The 23,402-nt window shown below is 40.4% G+C and overlaps 1 protein-coding gene across 2 annotated transcripts; it reads right to left on the reverse strand.

Annotated features, from left to right (window-relative positions):
- Positions 1 to 16,141: 16,141 nt before the first annotated feature.
- LOC133960673 (kynurenine--oxoglutarate transaminase 3-like) lies at positions 16,142 to 23,402 on the reverse strand. 2 transcript variants are annotated; one of them, XM_062395465.1, is made up of 14 exons: positions 23,303 to 23,402; positions 22,136 to 22,223; positions 21,682 to 21,743; positions 20,475 to 20,619; positions 19,882 to 20,031; positions 19,690 to 19,776; positions 19,429 to 19,554; positions 19,216 to 19,336; positions 18,294 to 18,370; positions 18,115 to 18,204; positions 17,847 to 18,033; positions 16,863 to 16,936; positions 16,685 to 16,771; positions 16,142 to 16,556 (listed from the first exon to the last, which is right to left on the reverse strand). In XM_062395465.1, the coding sequence occupies exons 2-14, from the start codon at positions 22,220 to 22,222 to the stop codon at positions 16,500 to 16,502; spliced, it is 1,350 nt and encodes a 449-aa protein (XP_062251449.1). In that variant the 5' UTR covers position 22,223; positions 23,303 to 23,402; the 3' UTR covers positions 16,142 to 16,499. The 2 variants fall into 2 exon arrangements, with proteins under 2 accessions (XP_062251449.1, XP_062251448.1); XM_062395464.1 differs by having other exon boundaries at positions 23,251 to 23,384.

The raw sequence follows: 23,402 nt of genomic DNA on the forward strand, positions 1-23,402 counted from the left end.
TCCCTCCTTTGAAAGCTCTCAGCCTTTCTTTGCATCCCCGCACGCCAAGTTGTCTTGGTAACACACAACCTTCGCCGTATCTGGATTGTGTGCGACACCGTTTCAAGTGTGTAAAAGTTAATGTTTTTGTCTGGCCATGTATGCAAGTAACAAAAAACGACTGGTTGTAATTCTCTGTTCAAGGCCCTGGACTGTCTAATGAACCCCTGCATTCCAATGAGGGAGTGGGACGGGAGGCTTCACAGGATTTGGGGCAATAATAGATGTATTCTATCCAAAGGAGGAAAAGGAAATGTATTCTCCTGAATTACAACTTCTCTTTGTCCTCACCTGGCACTATTTAAATTATTGCTCCATCCAATTAGAGTAGGACACTCCATACCTCCTAATCCATTAGGCAATTAATATGGGAACTTAAAACATTGCTGCAGATTTTTGCCGCGCTGTCGCCGTAGTTCTGCGAGACAGAGAGCACTCGGGGGCAATCCCTGAAACTTGAGTAGATGATTAAGTGCATTTCTGCTCTCGAGAAGAGATTATGTCTTGCGCCAGTGCCCGAGTCAGAGGATGGAGCATGGCTGTGGAACTTGGCAATTGTCGAGGTACATTGAGATAATGATGTACCTGTCCTCAACAATAACGCTAATCATATCTCACCTCTAGGGTATCGCTTTAAGGTCAGAACAAATTCACTACCATACATTAAGTCCTTGTATTGTTTTAATGAAGGTGCACCGACTCCTGCCGATGCGGATTGCACTTACACCTCAAATACCCTGTGTGTCTGAATGCCTCCGATTCTTAATTCGCTTCTCACTTAACAGAGGAAGAAATCCACTGGAACACTGTTCACCTCTGAGCTCCAAACATTATGAGTAAGAAGATTGTGACACATAAGACTGCAGGCTCATTTTTAATGAATGTGAAACCTGGCCCGAGTTTACACTGGACCGCAGTCTGGTGCCCTAAAATGATAGCCATGCAACACCTTTCCACTCTGCACACTCATGAGGGCAGCGGCAGCGCTCCAAATGTACGGGGCCGCTGAAACGAGCATCTGTGTAGACGCCAGCGCCTGATGGGAGTTTCTCATAGAGGCAGCCACAGAGATATATTTATGTTTCTCCCCCCATTACCAGAGCTTTAAATAATAAAGTAAAATAAATAGCATCCATTAAACTGATCACATTGTACTAACTCAAATTGTGTTTATTATGCTAATGGTACATGAAATTAAGAAAAAGACCTTGATGCCAGTGGATTTAATTAATGGGCTTTGCGAAAGGCACCGAGACATAATTCATTTCTGAGTAAGTAAGTCTCATTTGCAGTTCCATGGGTCCTCATGCCACTGATTGCCTGAGTTATTCTTGCAGATGTGCTGCTCACAGCATGTCCCTCCATTAGAAATGAACACCTCATTATATAAACTACCTAATTAAACATAATACAGCGCCGCATTGACTCATTAATGCGTAGCCCTCTTTCGTCTGAAGGAAAGAATGCGAGGGGGGGAAAGGGAGAGTGAGGCAGAGATAACGCAAATGAGAGATAGAGGAGGAAGAAAAGGGGCTGTGAGCCGTACGGGCCAGTCCACTGTTCTCCCGCCGCACTAAAAGGACCTGCACCTTTTCACAGATTCAAGTCATTGTTGCAAACACAAGAAAAACTGTGATTACATTGTGGGTGTGCACAGTTGCTGGAGAGTTTTTTTTTACTCTCTATTTATAGTGTCTTATATTTTGTGTTAAAAATATAACGCAAAAAAGCCAAGTAGGACAGTGCACCGAAGTCCGAGACGAGCTGAAACAAAATCAAACAAATGCATGTTGAGTAACAGGAAGATCAATGAGTGAAATGGAGGCCACCCCCCTCTGTGGCTCACTCACCCCCAAACCCTAAAGCAAACACTGCCGGGATAAGCCTCAATAATTCAACACTAATTAAAAAGACACCAGGATATACAACCACTTTGAGAGCTGCAGAGGCGTCAGTCACTGACATGCCCACACAGTGCTCCATTCATCGCTTTGCTTGTGTGTGTGGGTGTTAGAAATTATGTGTGTTTTGCAACTTCAAGGCATTTTTGCGAAGTGATGACATCATGCCTGGTGTTCATTTCTTCATGAAGTTTCGTCTGGTTGCAGGGTCAAGTTTGGATTTAAGATTAGACACGTTGAGGTTTGGGATATAGTGTTGGCGGCTCTAACGTGAGAGTGCGAGGCTGGGAACTGCTCCGGTCGTTGAGGGTCCTCACACACAGCAGATGTGTGTGTCAGTGCACGTTCCTGAGTGTGAGTTAACAGTGGGGTCCACAGACATGTTAATGCGAGAATAAAACAGTTGACTCAGGGTGGACTCAGGAGCATCATCTGGAGCTCTAACTCATATCTCACAGTCTTTATGAGCAGATGGATTTATATTACAGTCTCTATGACAACGGAGTAAACTCAACTCAAGACTGTGAAATGTTGGTAACAGCTCAGAACAAAAGCTAATAAGTGGCAGTGAAACTTAAAAACTTGACATATTTCAACTCTGATTGTCTCTCAGAGTTGAACAGTACAGTACAATAGTAACCTCCCTCAGTCCGATCCAATCAGAGACTTGATCTGATCATCCTGTTTATAAGTAAAAGTTGAACACACTTTTCTGTTATGGTAATATAATACTTCAAATATAACTTTTTATATCCTTAATTCATTTTCCCTTCAATTGTACTTATTATATTTAGTCATGTGTTGTTGCACTGGCTGGTTCCTCATATTTTATAATATGATCCGAAGATAGCAGGAGAAATATGCCGCATTTTTCCAATGTCTTCCTATAGATAAAGACTAACACATGTGGGTTGGGAAATTTGGATTCCTACTTGAAGAGGTTAATGAGTAGCACTGTCATAGGTTATATGATTATTCTGATCATATCAATTAAAATCCATTTACTAAAAGTGGTTCTTAAACAAAAAGAGTTTTGAAAATATTCATCTCAGCATCTTTATACCAGAGAAAATCTACTTCTCTGTCCATAGAGTAATATGTCCTGATACCATCTTTAAACAGATTCAAAACCATTGTGTCTTCCTGTGATTCCAAGCTCTTCTAATATTGAAAAATAGGTGTCAAATCATATAAACTTTGTTTTTGACTTTACATCTGATTATTGTAATCGTAGCTCAACTTCTCTGAACATATAATTTACTTCTGACGCTTCTCTTTCTCCAATCTGCCCTTTCTTACTCTGTCAGATATTCATTGCACTTTTGTAGGAAGCACACATGAGAAACCAAGTCAACCATTGGTATGTCCAACAAGTGTTAATCTATATACCCCACGCTGACCTAACAGCACTGCTAACCCCAGATAGCATTGAGAAACTGTATCACACCTTAATTGCTTTCAGACATACACTGAGCTCTCGATAATCTCCTGGCATATTCCAGAGGGTGCAGTTTATGTAAGCGCAAATGTCCAGGTGAGACGCTGCTCACTTTTTCGTAGTTTCTCCAGCCAGCCCCCTTGTAAGTACTCAGGATAATGTCTGAATTAGCTAAAGTCAGAACACAGGAGATCGTCGGGAGGATTCACCACAAACGAGTTGTGTGTTGATGACGTTTTTGACACATAACAGACACAAAACGGAAAAAAACAAACAGAATACAAATATCTTTATCTGGGTCTAGATGCTAAAGCAGTGTCATAAACATGGTGATAATGGCCGACGCCAGTGTCAATGTGCTGCAAAAACAAGTCAACTGCATAATTGATCCATTACATCCTGGCTCTGCCTTCTGTGTGACCCCTCACCTGAACGCTCCGGAGATCTTTGTGTTGTTGTGAACGAGTCTGAGCGGAGAATGTCCTGCTGCATTGTTAATGTGGGAAAGACAAACTCCGGAGGATGTCCAGACCCAATTGTGCGAACATTTATAAATAGTCTTCCTCTTAGTGACGAGTAATCCACTAAACATTATATTTGTTATCTGTGGGAAATAGTGTAATTTTGCAATTTACTAATTTCTAAAACTAATCTGAAACAATGTTGTTAGATTACCAGCACATGAGGCCTCAAGGTCAACTAGTGGTCATACTGAAACTAATCAGTATTAAAATGTAGATCTGAGAATAATGGCCAAAGAATGTGAGGGTCTCATTAAAAAGCCTGTGACGTAACCAATTTTGTGATGCACACATAACCTACATTTACAACTATCCAGAATTTAGGCACAACAATTAGCGCACAACGCTAAGTTTTAGAGCACTGGATTCAGGATGTTGTGAAGTTAAAGGAAATTAGGCCCCTCCAAGGTAGGGCCAGTGCATGTGTACAGGTCAGGGGTCCCTTTCTCCGACATCAGTTTCTTGATATTCCAAAACAACAATCATAATGCGGAGGGACATAGTTAAGCAGTGTGAATGTTTTAATGAGTCGAGATACAATGCTCACATGCTTCTCAACTCCATCATCATCATATGTTTTGGTTTTGTTGTGTTCTCTAATCTCCTTGTGTGTGTGTGTGTGTGTGTGTGTGTGTGTGTGTGTGTGTGTGTGTGTGTGTGATTAACTTTTTTGTTTGCCATCCTGATGTTCATCTTATTTTTAGATGAACATCTAAAAATAAGGTGCAATGTTCAGATTGTTCACCCTTGATTAAATTATACTCAGTTATAAAAACGTTTAATTAAAATGGGGAGTAAAAAACCCATTCCTTTCCAGATTTCCTGTGAAAAAAGTCATTTAAATATACACATCATAAGTTATTTCAGTCTGGATTTTTCGTTTAAAAAGTAATGTGTGTGAATTTGTCTTTCATCCATACTGCACCCTCCCTGATGCTAAGGAGTGGATTAAAGCCTTGGCATGAAACAAGTGTTCTATTAAGAATTTACCTTTTTAATTATGCTCCACATACGTCACAGTGTTATGGGGCCTCTATGCCCTGGGGTGGTTTTCAAGACATATAACATAACAACTCATCCCTGGACCATAAACTCTATATTAAATGTTCCTGTATTGTTACAAAGAGAATTCACAACAACTGCAAATGCAGATAATTAGACTGCGATTGCCAGAATTTAGGCCATTACGAAAACTGGCGTCACCCCTGCAGACAACTTCACTCTATAATTAACCGTTAATAATGTTGCTTCTATCTAAGAACTCTGTAGCAACTGGATGTGCAGCATCCGGAGCCTAAGGAACAGTGCACGGACACAAACGCAGATACGAAGGTGGAGACAAATACATTCACGTACATTTACCTTAATCCATCATCATCTCAGATCAACAGAGACATCAAATCAAACAAGTGCATCGGAGGTAATAATCACACCTAACAGTCAGAGCCATTTAAAGCAAATCTGTCAAAATATACATCAAAGCTCTACAGAGTCTCAACGCAACAAGAGCATTGAAACGTTCTCAAATCAAATTCTCAGTAAAATCCACTTCTCCTCAGTGGATCCATATGATCAGTGCAGTCAGTAACTCCACAGGCAGACATTCATACATTCTTTACTTTAGTGTCAACATTGCCAACAATGGCCAGGTGAACAAATCCAAGTTTCTAAAAACACAAACTCTTTATGGACAATGTTTGTTGTTGTTCATCTTGTTGTTAATCCCAGATCTCAACTATGTTTCTGATCGTCCGAGCTGATTTTTTTATCACAAGCAGACTTGGTTTTTCATTTACCTTCATTCTGACCACTGTCTCCATTTTGAAGCTGTAAAACCACAAGGTATTTCATCCGAATAATGTCATGATCTGAATAGAGTTCATACACAGTCTGGTTTTGTGTGATTGGAGTGTGATGAGCTTTACTTTTCACAAGCAGTGGAACTTCCCCTCGACACTGTCTGATCTCATAATTAGATAATATCTTCCAAAATAAAACTTGTACCAATACAGGACAAGATAGGGACATTCACCATCTTATCCTATATTCTGAAATGATACTCAGGATGCAAAACTTAAATGACGCCTTGTGGTTGTTTGCCTCCACCAACCTGTTAACTTACAGGAAATATGGACACAATCTCCACTTCTTACTTGAGGTAATTAATAAAGGCTAGAAATGTTTTTTCCAGGACATTATGATAACAGTGAGGTTGACCTTTTGGATTATGGAGCTATTGCCAAAAATGTGTTTTGATGTCGGAAGGATCTCGACCTTTGACCGAAAGAATCGAATCAGTTCATCCTTGAGTCCAAGTGAACCTCTAAGCCGGGTCTGAAAAAATTCCTTCAAGCTTTTCAAAACATTGCATTCACAATGGGACGAGCTGAAAATTGCATAAGAAAGACCTAACCGCATGTATGTTCATTTCTCACACTTTGTTTAGGACATTTTAATTCTGTTAATGAGTCTGTAAAGGCCATTTGAGAAAAGGTATCCCTGTGTTTTCCATTCAGTTTCGCTCTCTGTGGTCAAATTAATCCTGAGAACAACGATAATCTGAAGAAAAAGAGCTGCAACATTAAATCAGCAAATGGAAAATCTGCCAGTCAAGCTGAAATGATGTTATTACTCCACATGCTGTGAGTGGCTGAGTAACCTTCAGATACCAACTGTGAGTGAGATGATTTATTTTAGAGGAGAAAAGGTAAACAAATCAAACTGAAATAGATTGAGATTTAATTGGAGATCATGACATAAAAGTTAAATATTGTGGATAATGAGATTTATGCTTGGTGTTTAAATTACAGATGGTAGATTGTATCTTTTTATCTACTCTTTTATTGGGTGTGTTAACGCTCTGCATAGTGCTGTGAATGTTGCGGGGAGGGCCTCTGGTCATTGCATGCCAGCCTTTTCAATGTAATGCAAGACCTTCCTGAAACTCTTGAAAGCTGACAGTGCTTGACGTGAGCTGTGTTAATTACAGTAATGGCACGCATTCTCATTAAGTCATTGTTTACGTATCCCGGGGCCTTATGGAGCCTGAGTGGTGCTCCGGTCTGCTCCAGCCCCGCCGCCTCGCTGTCCTGTGTGGCTATGGCCTCGTTAACACAGACAGCTGTTCCTCCCAGCCACGGCCGTGGCCGACATGACGAGTGGCGCCGGACACGCTGCCGAACACCCCCACCGAGCGACTGTCAGGCACAGAAGTATCCCAAAAGGCAGGCAAATGTCAATGAGTAATCAGTGAGAAAGTGCTCCTCGGGTGATGTTTTTCAGGCCCAGCCCCCCCAACCCCCTGGTAGAACAAGCCGCTCGCCTTCACCAGACTGAGCGTGAGGCTGTCTCATGACCTCGTCCGATCCCTTTAAATTGGTGCCGTCGAAGGTGCAGGTGGTGTATAATTCCACCAGAGACCTGTGGTGGACACCATAAACAGTGATACAGGAATCCTGTAAGACTCCTCTGTTAGGCCAAGCAGCCAAAAGCAGGAGGAAGATGAAGCAATGACACTATGACAAATACATTTGTCACATATCTTTCCATTAAATACATAAAGTTATGGAATTTCCAGAAATCATTTTAGTTGGTTTAGAGGAGATGACAATTGAAGTACAGACAGAGGTGAGCACTCACCTTTTGAGATGTGTTAAAGATTAACTAAAAATCACTGTCATGTTAAAAATAGGTTATTTATAGAGGTGGGATGTAAGGAAGTACAATTCATTTGTAACTACTTAATTACTCTGTAATGTATTTGCGCTTCATTTAAGTATATTAAGTTTTGCTACTTTTAACTTTTACTCCACTATTTACATCATCCTTTCAACAGCAAACAACATTTTTTACAAAGTACTGTGATATATACTTTTCGTATATTTAAAAGTAATTAATAACGTTATGGGTAAGTAAATCAGACCAGCCTCCTTCAATGAGAGCAAAGCAGCAGCAGCACCACTGATGAAGAAGCACCTGAAAGAGTCCCAGTTCCTCCACAATGTGGAGTGCCCAACGCTGGGAGGGCCCCCTCCAAACGGAGCCAACCGATATCAACCAACATTACACATAGTCACTCAGCATGTTTACATCGGTTATTTGATTGTTGCGTTTGTCCTGTCCATAAAAAAAACACAGCCTTGCACTGAAACAATATAAAATGAGCAGGGGAAGTTTTTTCATTCAGAAATTGGACCAGGGAGTAACGAACGTTCCCTGTTACTCTCACGCAGACTGTTTACATGCTTGTTTTGGCGCCCTGAGTAGTTTTCCTGAAGCGCTTGTCGCCGCAATTCCACAATAGTTTCATTTGCTATGAAAATAAGATATTCAGTTGGATTAAAAGCATTAAATCCGCGCCGGTCGTCATCTTGATCTGCTTTGTTTTTGTTCGTACGTAAAGACATTTTCGTCTACCCCTTCTTTTTTAGGGGATCCTGAATACACTACGGTTAATGGGTGTTTGAAGAATGGCCACTACCCTACATCACATAGAGAAATGGGGCAACACTACCCCTTCACAGCCACACACTAAAAATGAAAGGGTAGAGCCAAGTGGTAGGACCAAGGGGCGAATTGGGACATGGCCATAATGATGTGGTCGAGGGAATAGGCGACACTCTGCAAGTACTTTGAGTATATCTAATAGTAAATACTCACTTTTACTGAAGTAGAAATGTGATGGTGATATCACTTTTACTTGGGTTAATTTTGGTGAATTTATTCGTACTTTTAATGAAGTCCAATGAGTACTTTCTCAACCACTGGTTATCAGCAATATACAGATTTCTTACAGAAGATCAAAAAGAAGATGAAATTGATTTGACTAAAACCTCATATTTAATTTATGTTACTGTCCCTCAGGTCCAGTCAGATTCTCTAGTTTGGTTTCAACCAATCCCACTAATCATAAATGCATTTAAAAGGTGTTAAGGATTTTTGTTATTTTTGCAGATATTTTTTAATGTTTTGCAATATAAATATTTCTTTGTTGGCTCTGGGGCACATGGCTCTGAAGGTGGCACTGTTGGTCAGTTAGTGCTTTGGTGGTCAGTTTTAACCACTTTGTCCATGAGGAGCAGTCAAAGATAGAGACATGAGGAATTTGAAAAAAAAAAAAATCAAACAGCACGATCAAGTCAGCTTATCTACACGTGACCTAAAAAATTATCAAGCCTTATCAAATTAGCTTTCTAAAAATGTTATTGCAAAATTTCAATTTCTAACATATCACGTCAGAGTGAAGGTGCCAGCGATGGAAACAGGGATTGAAATGTCTAATAAGGAAACAGTGTGTTTCCTCTGAACGTGGGAACTATCAAAGCTTTAATTTCCCTATCATCACTGGGATCTAATACCAATCTGTATCCTCTATTCAGACCGTCTGTGTTGCTGCCAGACAAAGCCTCTGAGAAGCCAATTCCTGGGAATTAAAGAAAAGAGATTAAAATGTCATTAGGTGCTACATAATTGAATGTCAATTTTGTATAAACTTGAATTCAATCCCTGGTCGTTAAACTGGATGTGGTCTACCTTTTTCCAATCATAGTTTTTGAGCGTGCCGATGAGAGTGAGGTGCTATAACTTCAAAATCATTCAACTGAGGGGAGTTTGTTTGGCCTCGGCGCAGCCAGCCTGCTTTGATTCTGGCTCAGAGTGGAGGGATGAGCAGCTGGAGGAGAGATCCAATTGAAACAAAGCTTCGGCAAAATGGAAGGGAAACGTGAGCGTAATAATATTTAATAACAAAATTCGCACAAACAATGGCAACGCGAGTGAAGTAATCTGCAAAAGTGTGCGACCTCATTTGCATAATTGACACAGTCCCCCCCCCTTCTCCCTCCTGTAAATGAATGATGAAGACAATAAAAGATGTTGCTAAAATTGGGAACAATAACAGCATAAATTTCATCAAGGCCCCAGTGCTCTGATTAATCTGCGCTTGCAAATCAGTGCAGGGGTAAGAGAGAGCGGGAGAAGGGAGGCAGGGGCGGGAGAGGGGGGGGGGTGTGAGATTTGGGGGGGAAGGCAGGTGATTAACAACAGCAGGGATTGCCACCGTGGACAACGTGCCCCGCTTTGCCGCGGCTCGAGGGGCACCAGACGAGCACCCCTTCCACGCAGCTGCTGCAGGCGCTGGCTCGCTGGATCATCCCCTCAAAGCCTGAGTGAGTGCAATCATTTGTGTTGTCATTAACCCCTCGATCACCGTCTCCATGCCTCAGCACCTTTCCTCCCGCCGGCCACAAAGAAAGCCCCCAACTCAGACGCTTTAAAAAACAAATTCCATGACAAGACAAAGCAGCTGATACACGTTGCGTAGATCGGTTCACGTGACGTTCCTCATCTTCCTCATCTTTCTCTGCTAATTATTTGCTATCTGAGAACGCTGCCATTTTTAATTATTCAGTCTGAAGGAACCGTGCTAAATGGAAGCATAGCACAATGGCGGGCCCATTTCATATTCAGGATTTCTAATTAACGGTTTCTCTTTACACACATATCTCTCTGATCATTTAGATAACAACTTTCATCATCATCTTTTGATGTTTACAAAATACAAAAACCAGGCGGCAGCGTGGAGATTGATGCCGCATAGTCGGCTCCCAATAACATTTGCATTTATTAGTCAATTAACTTGATTAAATTCATATTCCGTGTCTGATTCAACTTTGCTTGCGAGCTTATTGAATTAAATAGGAGCAGGGGCAAAAATGACGCAACAGGGGGACGGAGGAGGGGGGGGGGGAGCTGCTATGTCAGGTTTCATTATGCTTTAAACAACACAGGAAAAGAAAACAGGAATTACACATTACAACTCCTGTCACAGGAGAGGGGGCCTTCTACTACTTTTGCTGCATTTTGGGGTTGTTGTTTTTTTTAATAGTAAATCACATGTTGTGTCTGTGATCATCAGTGTCCGTCCTCTGCAGAGGACATGTGGCACAAGCCCTTCTGAGCACATTAGTAAAAACATATGATGTTTTCGCCACATTCCTCCCCATGTTATCTCCCCCGGATTTCTGTATTCCCACATGCAAGGGCGATCTTGTAAATTCCACGCAATTAGTGGCCTTAACAGATCCGGAGACATCCATTTGATTTTAACCTCCTCTGTCCAATTAACAAAATGTAGGTTGGAAAATAAATGGCAGACGCCTAAGCAAATTAATTATGTGTCCACCAAGCTGTTAGCCCGTGTGCACAGAGCAGGGGCTGGCAATACGGGCTGGGCACACACTGCCATATGGCCTGTGTGAGAGCGGACATTGTTGGAGGGTGGGGGTGGCACTGGTGGACCCCTTAAATTCTCACAGATATTTATGTCATTGTCATAATAGATATATAGCATATGCTGTAAAATGCTGTGGAATTAGATTAATATAAAAAACGAATAAAACCCGGAGGATTAGGACATTATTTGATCCATCTGTGATCCCTTGGGCCATTTATACATTCTACTGTAAATTGAATTGCACTGTGACATGGTTTACGACAGATATTTGTTTTTAAATGCTGCTTCTAAAAGATTTGGTTTTCCTGAACTTTGCAAACTACTTCTCTCTCCCGGTCAAGTCAGAAATATTAAAAGGACACATTACTCATCTGGAGGACAACACGTCTTCTGCAGTCCTGGATGAGGCTTACCAAATTTAGAAAAAATTACCCCAGTGATGTCATCGGGGTTATCTAAGCTTGGGTCTGAGTCTGGGTTTAACGCCTATGTGCTTGTGCAGCACGTTCCGGCTGCGTCGGGGGTCTCCTGTGTCCTGTTGTTCACCCAGGGAGCGTGTCTGCGACAGAGTTGTTTTACATGGGGTCCCTGGCACGACTACTGTAGTTCCTTCAATAAAAGTGGGGCTCTGCACTCAATAAATACCAGGACTCTACATTATGAAGCCGTTTATTTTCCGGTTCCTGCAATAACAATCCAAACCTGGTTAAAACAATTGAATGGATTTTTATTCAATGGAAACGCAAGAGTGCTTTTCTTTTGAAACAGGTACAGGTACAAGTGTTGCAAACATTTATGACATATCTGACAGAGACCAACTTTTTGGAAGAGCAGCGCGGTTCAGGTTATAAGAAGTCCGTTCACTGAAACGAAGAGCAAGACGTTCTGTGACGCACACGAGCCGCTCATGAGTGGGCCAGGCGTAAGGTGCGAATCTGAAAGGTAACCAGGATCCACAGAGGGTCCAGCTGAGAGACCGTTATGTAAACAGAAATGCAGCTGAACAAGTGGCATTAAGGGTTATGCATATTTGGAACTTGACCCATAGACCAAAAGTCAAGATATCTCTGCCTCCGTTGATGATTATCTAGCATTTCAACTACAGTTTATACTGCTACCATAAAAAAAAACTGATGATATCAAGTGTTTTATGCAGTTGAAGCAGAAAGCTGTATATAAATTACAGAATGAGGTGTCAAATGCTCGGGTAAGGCAGGCGTGTAACAACACCAAACCTCCCTCTGCACAAACCTGGAGCAGTTCGACAAAGTTTGGTTTGAAAACAGGAAAAAGGACAAACTGCTCTTTCTACAGAATATGATCAACGTCGCCACCTAGAGGCAACCCAAAGCAACACCAACATCTGCTCTATTTTAAGGGCAACAATAACCTAATTCCTCCTTCATAGCAGGATCGTGACATTAGATTATTGGCACTATAATCACAATTAACATAAATTATGAAGGTATTATGTGCAGAAACATCTAATCCACAGGGATCTGTTGCCTGCACATGAAAGATGTGGACTACAGCTGCCTACAGGATAATAATGCTCTTCAGATATTTAACTGCAGATCCTGTGTACCCAGCATCACTTCTCACTCTACATTACAACTAGGCGGCATTATACATTTATGGAGCTGGATATTCCTACACATGGAAAATTCAGCCAACATGGCACTCAGTGTTAATGCAGGACACTGTTATGTATAAGAGAACCCGAGCAAAAGCATCTACATGGTAATTTGAGGCAGCAAAAAATATCCTATGGTGAGAAATGAAAACATGAGCAGAATAGGCACATACTATACATGCAAAAGATAAGAAAGCAGAGGCGACATATTCTGAAGTGAGTTGCTCCTCAAAGGCATTTATTGAAAATAATATTAATGAACATGATCTGTGCCATCGGCTGCAAAGGTTGAAACAGGCCCAGATCAGTGTTTTAATGCACTTTAAGGTAAATCACAGTGAACCCCTTCCACAAGTTATTAAAAAAAGCCTTGTAGTTCTCTGGATGGACAGGGTACCACTGACTGGAGGATGAGGTTACTAAGCGAGCTTGCTGCTGACGCTCTATAACCATGAGGCCGTGGATTCAAAGGAAGGAGAGACTAAGGACTCAATTGCAGAAATGTATATGTAAAGGAAATTAATCCTGCAGACAGGTGTTATTTCTCCTGCATAAACCTGGCCTCTGGTTTCCATGACATCATTGGCCTGCATGAATTCAAAGGTTCACCCAGTCATGGTCTGTACATGTTAATCTAGGGTTTGGAGAGAGGGGGGTGAACATCAACGCCCCTCCTCACCTTTCCCTTTTCTTCCAGCAACACAGCACAATTTCATGCCAAGTAGCTTGGAACGTTAACTATTAACTCTGAGGCTACAATTAAAAGCACTTCATCTGATAGTGTTTCCTATACCAGATGAAGTGCAGGCGTATACCACCACCAAATGTGGCAGCTGGAAACACCTTCAGGTCGTGTGTTTATTGTGCCAGAGCACACAAAGACCTGCCTCATGTATGGCATCCTATCATCTGTTGATGATACAATAAGGTTGTATGGACTGGCTATAGAGATCTGAAATATGCTCCGTCTTTTATATAAAGAAGCTGCCTCTACCATCATATCTTCATCAAGACAAAATTTACAGCTCATATTTATTTCTCGGTCACACAAAACAATCCTCACAAGTATTTTTATAATGAATGTGTATGAATTTCATGCTACTTTTCATTTGTTGCACCAGATTCTTAGGATAGGATGCATCATATTATTAACTAGAAGGGCACTCAGAGAATGCATACAAAGGCCCAACTGTCTACATTTTTTTCATCAAGATCCACGAATTACTCCCTGAGAAATCAACTAAGTTGTTGAAAAAAGGCCCATAAACACATCTTTTCACTTTTCCTGATGATCCCTTCTGTAGTTTCTGTGTAATCCAGATGACGGACCATCACAGACAAAACCATAACCTCCTCAGTGGAGGTGATAATATAAGGCATGTATATGTGCGGCTTCTTAATATACTGGCTACTTCATGGTTGTGGTTTGGATATGGTCTAAATGTGAAGTCTCTGCATGTATATTGATGTACTGTTTAATTTATTCATTGGCAGTGGGACAAGCCCAATATAGAGAAATTATTTAAAAAATGATTCACTAAGTTCAGAGTTCCTAAAATCCTGGCACAGTCCTTCTCTGTAACATCCCAGCATGTCCCAGCACTGACGACACAGAGTGGCAACAAGTACAGGTACAGTTCATCTGTATAAATTACTACATATAAACTGACAAGTAATAATATCAAGTAATAAAATGTGAATCAAATTTCTGCGTCAAAGCATCTCCTTGTTCTCTCTCTGTTAATGTAATCATTCCTGATGTGTCAGTATTTCCACCCGATTGAGGCATCAAGTTTGAGTACAATGTCCTATACAGTATGCCTTTTCAAATCATGAAAGTAAACATTTAACACAAAATTAGTTGGCTTTGTTTTTTACTGCTGCATCACTGTAGAAAAATGGAAACACAATATATTACAACACTGCAAGAAATGGGCAGTCTGATGTACTTTGTCTCCCTCAAGTGGCCAAAAGGATGAACAAAGATCATTGCTCACAGTGCAGAGTGTGTGGATTTGATGACAAACAGAACACATGGACCTTTTTTTTTACAGCAGACTGTAAAGACACATGGAAAACAGAAGTGTAACTCAATACGTTTATGGCTGCATTCCATTCAGGTGAGTCAGACCATGCTGGTTCAATGAGGGGGCCCTTAAATCCTGTGGAGCCATCGTCACTGTTTTTAAATACATATGTGCTTTTCCAAAATTGGTTTCAAATGTCTGATGCAAAATAACTTGAGGAAATAAGTGAGAAGGAGGAGTCGTTTTAAAAAAATATAAAAATAAAGCCACTGATGCCAAATTCAAACAGCAACTACATATACTTGAAAAGTTGACTTTATTTTGTGGAAGATGCAGTTTAGTTTTTATCAAAAATGCATAAAAATAAGCTTTAATTTTATTATAAATGGCAAATGTTCTATTAACAAATATACATTTTACAATGAAAAACCCTGCTTTTGTGTTTTTTTAAAGGATATGGAGCAATGCGTGAAATTACTTTCTTTGTTACCGAAAAGGCTGTCAAAACATTTAATGTCTTGATGTCTTATAATATATTTATTTAATGTAGTTTTCCCCCCTGCCTTTTTAATTTACTGTACTGCTCTATTTATATACTTCCACCTGTATACTTATACATATGTTCCATTGCTAATAAAGTTATTCAAAGAAAACTGCAAAGGAGGAAGTGATTCTATGAGTGCCATGACAAAGATCAGCACCTATGAATATTTTTAAGGGTCCTAAGGAGGGTGCAGCACCCCTACTGTGAGGAGGCCGTATCTGCAAGGGAAAACAGTTTATTGAACATTTTTTTAAAGAAAATAAATTTCTTGAAGAACATTTAGAGAGTAACATAGTAGTAAACCTACTTTTGTCTTTGTTCAAAACTTTTTTGTAATTATTTAGAAAATTCAATGTATTTTCTGTGATGGGTAAGACGTGTCTCAAAAAAGAAACTGTGATTTCTCTAATTGCCCTAAAGCCAATTTTACAGTCTACAATGTTCTATAACTGGTATAGAATATTGTTGCCTTTAATGCGACAGTACTATAAAACTTTCTCCCTCTGAAGAAGAAAATGTACAGTTGTAGCCCGTTGTTGACCAGTGGTTTACAAGATCAAAATATCATTCAGCAATATCATCCAGTACCATTTGTGAACCAATGCAGTACTAAGCTGACTAAACCTGTTCTAGGGTAAGGACTTCACTTTGACATACATTTATTTGGTGAGTCAAGCATCCAGCCGGTCCTGTTTACAGGATTAAATTATATCAGAGGCCCAACGAGAACCTAACCATCAGCACATATTAGGTAACACTGCGTGAGAAAGGACAGGGTGGAGTGTGAGAAAAAAGCAGCAACGATTTCGACAACAAACTGAGTGAATTTATTGTGTGCACAGATTCTAACAGACTCTAAGCACAACAACAATCTAAGTTTGCAGAAGAGAAATTCCACCAAATGTGAATGCTGGTAAATGCTGGTCAAAACAGCTCTTAAATCTACAAGTCAACACATTAAAAACACTAATTAAAACAATAAAATGTCCAATGTCTGTTGCAGAATGCACTTGAAAGTGTGGACACACCACTATTAACATTTCGCTAAAAACAATTCAACAGTTTCCTGTTTATGTGCAAGGTTGACGGCAGAGCCAGAGCCTTCAGTTTGAGAACAGGGTTGGTCCTCCTCTGACCCCTGAAGTCCAGACACGGCAGCCCACTAAACCTTACTCCAGTTCTTCAGGATCTTCTCTGCTGCATCCAGAGTGCTGTCTTTCTGTTGATTGAAAGACAAGTGGATGTTATACTGCTTTTTCACTACAGAAAATAGGAAAGTGGATGACTAGATGATTTTGGATGCATTGTCTTTTTGGTTTGTAACCATCAGACAGTTTTTGTATTTACCTTAATAAAGCAAAGGCGAATATATTTCTCAAACTGCTTCTTTGACTCATCCCCGACAAACGCTGTTACTGGAATGGCGGCAAGTTTCTATCAATAAAAAATGTTTTATTAAGAAAAGCAATAACGAAATGAAACACAATGTGAATGATGTATATTATAGGGAGCAAAGTGAAATTACCTTTTCTTTAATCATCCACTGAACAAACCTGTAGTCATAGGCCTCATCATCACCCATATGTGACAGGTCCTGATCTACAATGAACACAGAACAGACATGAAGAGTCAGCAGTAAGGTTGGAGTTCATAGTCGCTCTGCTGATACAGTGACGGTGACATTTTCTTCTCCTCCTTCTATAAAGAGCTTACAAAGACATTTCCAGTGGTAACTTATTTACTTTGAATGTTGAGGCTATATCCAAGAATTTTGACAAATGTTGACGAAATACATTTTCTTGTGTCTCCATGTGTTTTGTCTGGAGTAAGGCCTTGGGCAAAAGTTCAGTTTTAACAAGTGGAAAGGTCCGTCAGTGAGTTACCCTGTTGAATAACTACCAGCCATTACAGCATGGCTGGTATTGTTTTCAGCTTGTGAGCCTGTATGCGTGTGTCGTCATGGCAATGATGTGGTCCTGGAGACACACACAACTAACAAGTGTGAAGCTAAGAGCAAAATCAAGCTAGAGCTTGAAAATGGGTGTGGTTCAACACATGACTAGTAAATGTTCATGTAATAATGCTATTATGTTCATTAACATGTTGATGGGCGTCTGGCAGGTGTGATGCCTGTGCAAGATGGTCTCTACAGAAACTCTTTTAGTAATTCAACATTTTTGTAAATACAATAAAAGTACACATCCTAAATTGATGCAAGTTTAGATTCAAAAAAACTTTTGGATTCATAACTACAGACCATCTTTTTTTGCATTAACTGATCTATGTTGTTGGACAGGTCTGGTTACACTCCCATCACTATAACAACTTTGAGATGCCATTTCTCGCCCACTGTCAGTTCACACTTCTCTTGCACATAATTTGATAATCAGCTCTTTAATTCACTTCTGTGAAGCACATAACTTCAACTTGAAAGTAAAAACTAGAGTGTATTACATTGGAATGAGCAACCAAGTGGTAAATGTTGTCGTTTAAATGTAGAGTAACTCACTGAGAGATGTGACGTCCACTACCATGAAGTAACCTCCCTCTGGAACGACAGGGGTCATGCCGGCCTCCAGAAGGATAGCAGCCAGGCGGTCCCTCTTGCCTTCAAGCTCTTCTGCCAGTGAGCTGAAGTAGCACTCCGGCTGACCCATCAGCTCACAGTTCAGAAGCATACCTTGTGCCACAGCCTCCTGTAGAGGAGAAAACAGGCTTCAATATAACAGTGTTTTTTTTTGTCTTTGCCTTTCCTTGAAGGAACTTTGCAGACTTGCCTGTAAAGGTGTCGGACAGGTGTAGAGAGTATTCTGCATGATGGTCTGAAGGTGCTTTATCAAGTGCTCGGGTCCTATAGACCAACCAAGCTGCAAGAAACAAAGTTCAACTTCATTCCCTCATGTGCAAGACTGATTGTTGACTGTTTAACGCAGTGTTTAAAATCCAGATCTCTCACCTTCCAGCCAGTGACACTGAATGTTTTCCCTGCACTGCTGACAGTAATTGTTCGATCCCACATTCCAGGCAGGGTCGCTAAAGAGAAAGAAGGCAACATATACCAGGCAATTAAATTTGATGTCAAGCAATTATCTTGTTCTGTTTTTAATCCACGTCGATACTAACACGCCCAAAAAAGTATATCATGTTACTGCACATGTACAATCGGAATGTGCGTGCCAGTGTAACCAGGGAGAATTTGGTTTTGAGTTGCAGAATTGTCACAGATTGCCTGCATTATAGCTCGTCTTCTATGCATGTATCAGAATCAGAATCAGGTTTATTGGCCAAGTAAGTTTGCACAAACAGGGAATTTGACTCGGTAAAGTGGCTCTCAGTTGCTTACAAAGAATACACATCACAAAACAAACATAACAAAACAAAACAAAGCAAAACAAAACAATACAAGCACCTGTTTCATTGTAAAACGCGGAATTTACCTACACAACAGCTGCTAGCAAAGATTACAGGGGGCAGCAGATCTTTATTCTGCAAGATCAAGTGATAGAAACCAGCTATGGCTACGTTTTGACCAATAAAGAGTGTATACATCATAATTTCCAAATGTCTCAGTTTCTGCCTGTCATGACTAATACATAGCCCCAACATTTTCACACTAAAATGTTTGCAAACAGCATGTCTAAAGAGTAGTGTAGACGCCGGGCATTTAGGGTAGCATTTTTAGATTAAAACTTAATAAATATGGATATAGCCTCATAACTAGCTCAGCAGAAAGTGTCATCAAGCAGCGTTGCAGAGGACGCAACTCCCTGTAGCTGAGCTTGAAGAACGGAGGTGCCTCTATTGCACAGGGTGGGGACAAAGCCAATTGGCTCTCATATAGTTTTTTGTTTAAAAAGTCTGTTGAGCTGAAAACTTACCAATTTTAATGTGCTGGTGGCCCCTGTAGACGAGCCACTCATAAACCTCATCACTGAAGCACAGAGTGTCATGTTTGATACAAAGGTCTGCGATCATCTGCAGCTCATCTCTGCTGAAAACCTGCCAGAAAAGAACAACAACGGAGTTTCCTGTCATCAAGTGTCAAGTTTACATACCTCAAACTCAATGAGGTGACTTTATGGTGTACTTACCTTCCCTATAGGATTGTTGGGATTATTGATGATGATGGCCTTTGTCTTAGAGTTGAATTTACTGGAAAGCTCATCCGGGTCAAGAACCCAGTCAGCACTTGTAATGTTCTTCTTCTTTTCAGACTTCTAAAAAATGGCAAGACATGTTTCGTGTCATGACTTCCAAAGGTACCACCTTTCACAGGCCAGCGTGTTAAAGTGGTAAAGTAGGTACATATAAAACATGTATGCTTAACAGAAGTGGTTTTGGATTAAACTTACAAGGCGTAATGGTATCATCACAGGCTTTGCCCCGGCCATTCGTACCATAGGTACATAGCAATCGAAAAATGGTTCTATTATGATTACCTACAAAATGAAACATTAAACAAAATATTTGTTAAATACAGAGAGCATGATTATGAACATTTGAATACAAACACCATCGCTTGAGAAGGAGGAAAGTTGTTTTGCCTCGTCTCCCTCATCAACCAGTCCTTGCATGGTGCTGAATAAGGAACCATAACCTCCGACTGTGACCAGGATTTCTTTAAATGGGTCAATCTGACGTCCATAGACCTTCCCGTAAACCTGAGAAAGCGCCTTCACCAGAGATGGATGACCCTTTTAAAATAAACAGAAGATGTAAATCAGTAAATGAAAAACACAATATGCAGGAGACAGTAGACTTCTGGAATAATGCATCGTTTGAGTCTTAAGGGGTTATTTATGCTGTCTTTACGTACGAGAAGAGATACGACCGTTTTAAACACTGTAACCGCATTGCTTAAATACTTCAAAGAATACATCCACTAGAGGGCAGCCGAGAACGACGAGCTACTGACGACAACAAAAATAGTGAAAGTGGATGAGGTTTTGATATTGTTCCTCTTAAGAAGCGGCTGCGTTGTAAACAATAGTGGTTTAAGTTACCAAGTCTCTCCTCAAAGAGTTCAACAATTTAATACAATATTGGTCTCTATCTGTACGATATAAATTATATAATTTGCATCAAATGGAATTTGTTTTTTGTTATCGTGTTCAATGGCATCAGTCAATGATCTTACAAAGCCTCTGGTGTACTGGTTCATCTGGTCCACTGATGCAGCCTGAGCTAGTGCCTCCTTGACATAAGACGGGGGAGGGATGTCTGGGTAGCCTTGGCCGAGGTTAACAATCGATGGGTCTGCTGCCACTGAGGTAAATGCCACCCTGAAGATACAAAGAAATAAACAAAGCCTTTTAAGAACTGATTCACAAAAAACTCTAATCTGACCGTAGTAAACCAACATAACAACAGGGAACTGACTTGACCAATGGTTTTACTGTTGTGTTCGCATAAGCTGCACTGTTAGGTGACTATGCCTCTTAACTTGACTAAGGTGTTTTACTTTTGACTTTTTGTATCACATATGTTGTGTTTGTGTCTACTAATCTGATTCTCACATTTGGTTTTACTTAGACTATTATATGTGTTTAATTATGATGCATTGTAAGTCGCCCTGTGGAGAGAAAAATAAATGATTGTTGTTATTATTATGAAACACTATGATGCTTTCCTCTCTCACCCATACCAGTTGCAATGGTATGGTATCAACTTTTTCTTCTGTATTACTTAAGTATTATTCTTTGTAATGTGTATGTGTTTTAAGTTTGTAAGGTGTAATGTTGTTGTTTTTTGCCCGATCAAGAACTTTGTGACCTTTGCGTCTGTGAAAAGTGAAATACATATACACTTTACTTCTTTACTTAACCTCAACTTATTTTATCTTATTTCTTTTTAGGATTTTCTCCTTTTATTTATTTTACATCTTTTTCTCTCTTTACCTCTCCTAGCTCGGCTGGTTTTACAATGTCCTTTCTGATTTTGAATTTATTTGTTTTCGAATGTCTCTGTGTTGTATTAAATGTCCCTGTACAGCGCCTTGAATCTACCTCTGTGTAACAAATATGCTTTATAAATAAAACTGCTTTGACTGCTGTTACAGACAAGGTCAAAAACCAAATCTACTTCAAACTTAAACAAGCTGTGTCAGTCACCATTTCATCCACCCGCCTAAGCACAGACTTCTTGTATAAAGACTAAAGACAATGGGTTAATTAAGTCCCTACAACCTTTTTTGCAGTTTGTACAAGACAGCTAATCCTTTATTTAACTTTACCAGAATGCTAAGAAGCCTGTAGGCTCACAAGTATTATAAACTGTTGAAGTATGCATCGGAACTCCTCATGTAAAGTGTCATACACAGATACATTTTTCATTCTGTCACTTACCAGACATTTTTGTCCAGTCCCGCAATTCTTTTTGCATGAGTGTGCCGTGATGTCATGATGCACTGCAAGACAATGCAAAAATACATTAAATCAAATTAATCTAATTAAATGATCAGTTACATTTCGTTTGACTAAATGCGTAGATAACCTCAACAACTGCCAAGAGCCAAGTGCGAGTGATGTACAGGATACACTTATCCAGCAATAGATAATAGACATCATCCTTCAAGGTTTGTGATGTGCATTAACAGTCCATTGTTAAATGTGTTGTCAAAGTATCAACCTAATCTATTATCAGGTAATTCTTCAACACTGCTGACACTGCACTGGTGTCGGTAGAAGTGTGCCTTGTTGAGCCCAAGCACCTACTACGTCTGTAACAGGGTTATATAAAAAAGACAGACTGTTAGTTTAAAACCAAAAATCATTGAGCAGAGATGTGAGGTGAGCCTACCTGTGAAGTACAAAACCGTCTGTAGATGATGTTTGCAGAATGACGTGCCAACCTGGAGCAGCTCAGGACCTGCCGTGCAACGTTCATGCTGCACACAAAGAGAAAGATGAAAAAATGCTGTTAAACGTTAACCTCATCCTGCGTTTTCTGTTAACTTCTGTCTGGCTGTTTGAACATACACACGCAGTGACACTGCAGTTGCTCTCTCCAAGTAACAACTCAGTAACAACACAGTAATAACACTCTGACACTAACCCTCTGTCCAGGACACAAACTGCTCCAAAAGGTCTAGAAATTGTTTACACTCATTCAACATTCAACATTTTCAAGTATATAATGAATAGTATGAGACTTCATTCAGACAACAGGAAACACAATTGTGGATCCAGGCACTTGGTCAGTTTGAAAAAACACACATGGCACTAATTAACAATTAGTTAATCTGGTTTAAAGACTGTCAGACAAATAATCTTGAAAAGTGTATCTACAGCTGCACTTATTAAACCGTATCTGTTATAGTCTGGTCAAATTCCATTGCTTCATGCTTGAGTACTTTAACAGTTAAATTATGGAAAATTAACATATCTTATAATGATAATGATATGTATTAACAACTTAGGTCATTTATAAAAGTATAAATGCCACACAGGTACATAAAAACACAACACGGTGTGAGGATATAGGGGTCCTGTAGTGGTTTCTCTCCTAAAATTTACTTTACAACTCAAAATTGTTTGTACCGAGGGTCGGGGGGGGGGTAACACTACCCTTAAAGGACAGAAGGTGGCGCACGTGTGCTTGAGCAGAGTCATGTGTCAGCTATAAGTTCATGACCTTATAATAATATTATTGCGTGGTTGATTGAGAACCAGGGGACAGAGGCAGGGGACAGAGGCAGGGGACACCTGCGTGTTGTTCCTTGACAGAGCGCTAGTGTGAGCTACTGACCCTCACTGTTATGCGCAGTCTGTGACCCGCACACACTGCTGGGGACATCGTTAGCTACCGCTAGCTAGCAGCCTGACACCATGAATCAGGCTGTTCCTATGGGCTGTCCCTTTAGCTTGGATGCTATGAGGTACAGAGAGGTTAGCTGCTCTGACAGCAACACGTACCATGTAGTTACAGAGGAGTCACACCGTCACCAGCTCAGTCAGCGCTACTTACGTGTCTCCACTCTCCACGGCGAGTCTCCTCTTTATACACACTCTATGGTCTCCTCTCAGAGTTAAGTCCAGGGAGGGGGAGCAGGAGGAGGTGCTGCTGC

Source organism: Platichthys flesus, chromosome 9 (assembly GCF_949316205.1).
Source record: "Platichthys flesus chromosome 9, fPlaFle2.1, whole genome shotgun sequence".
In the NCBI taxonomy this organism is placed as follows: domain Eukaryota; kingdom Metazoa; phylum Chordata; class Actinopteri; order Pleuronectiformes; family Pleuronectidae; genus Platichthys; species Platichthys flesus.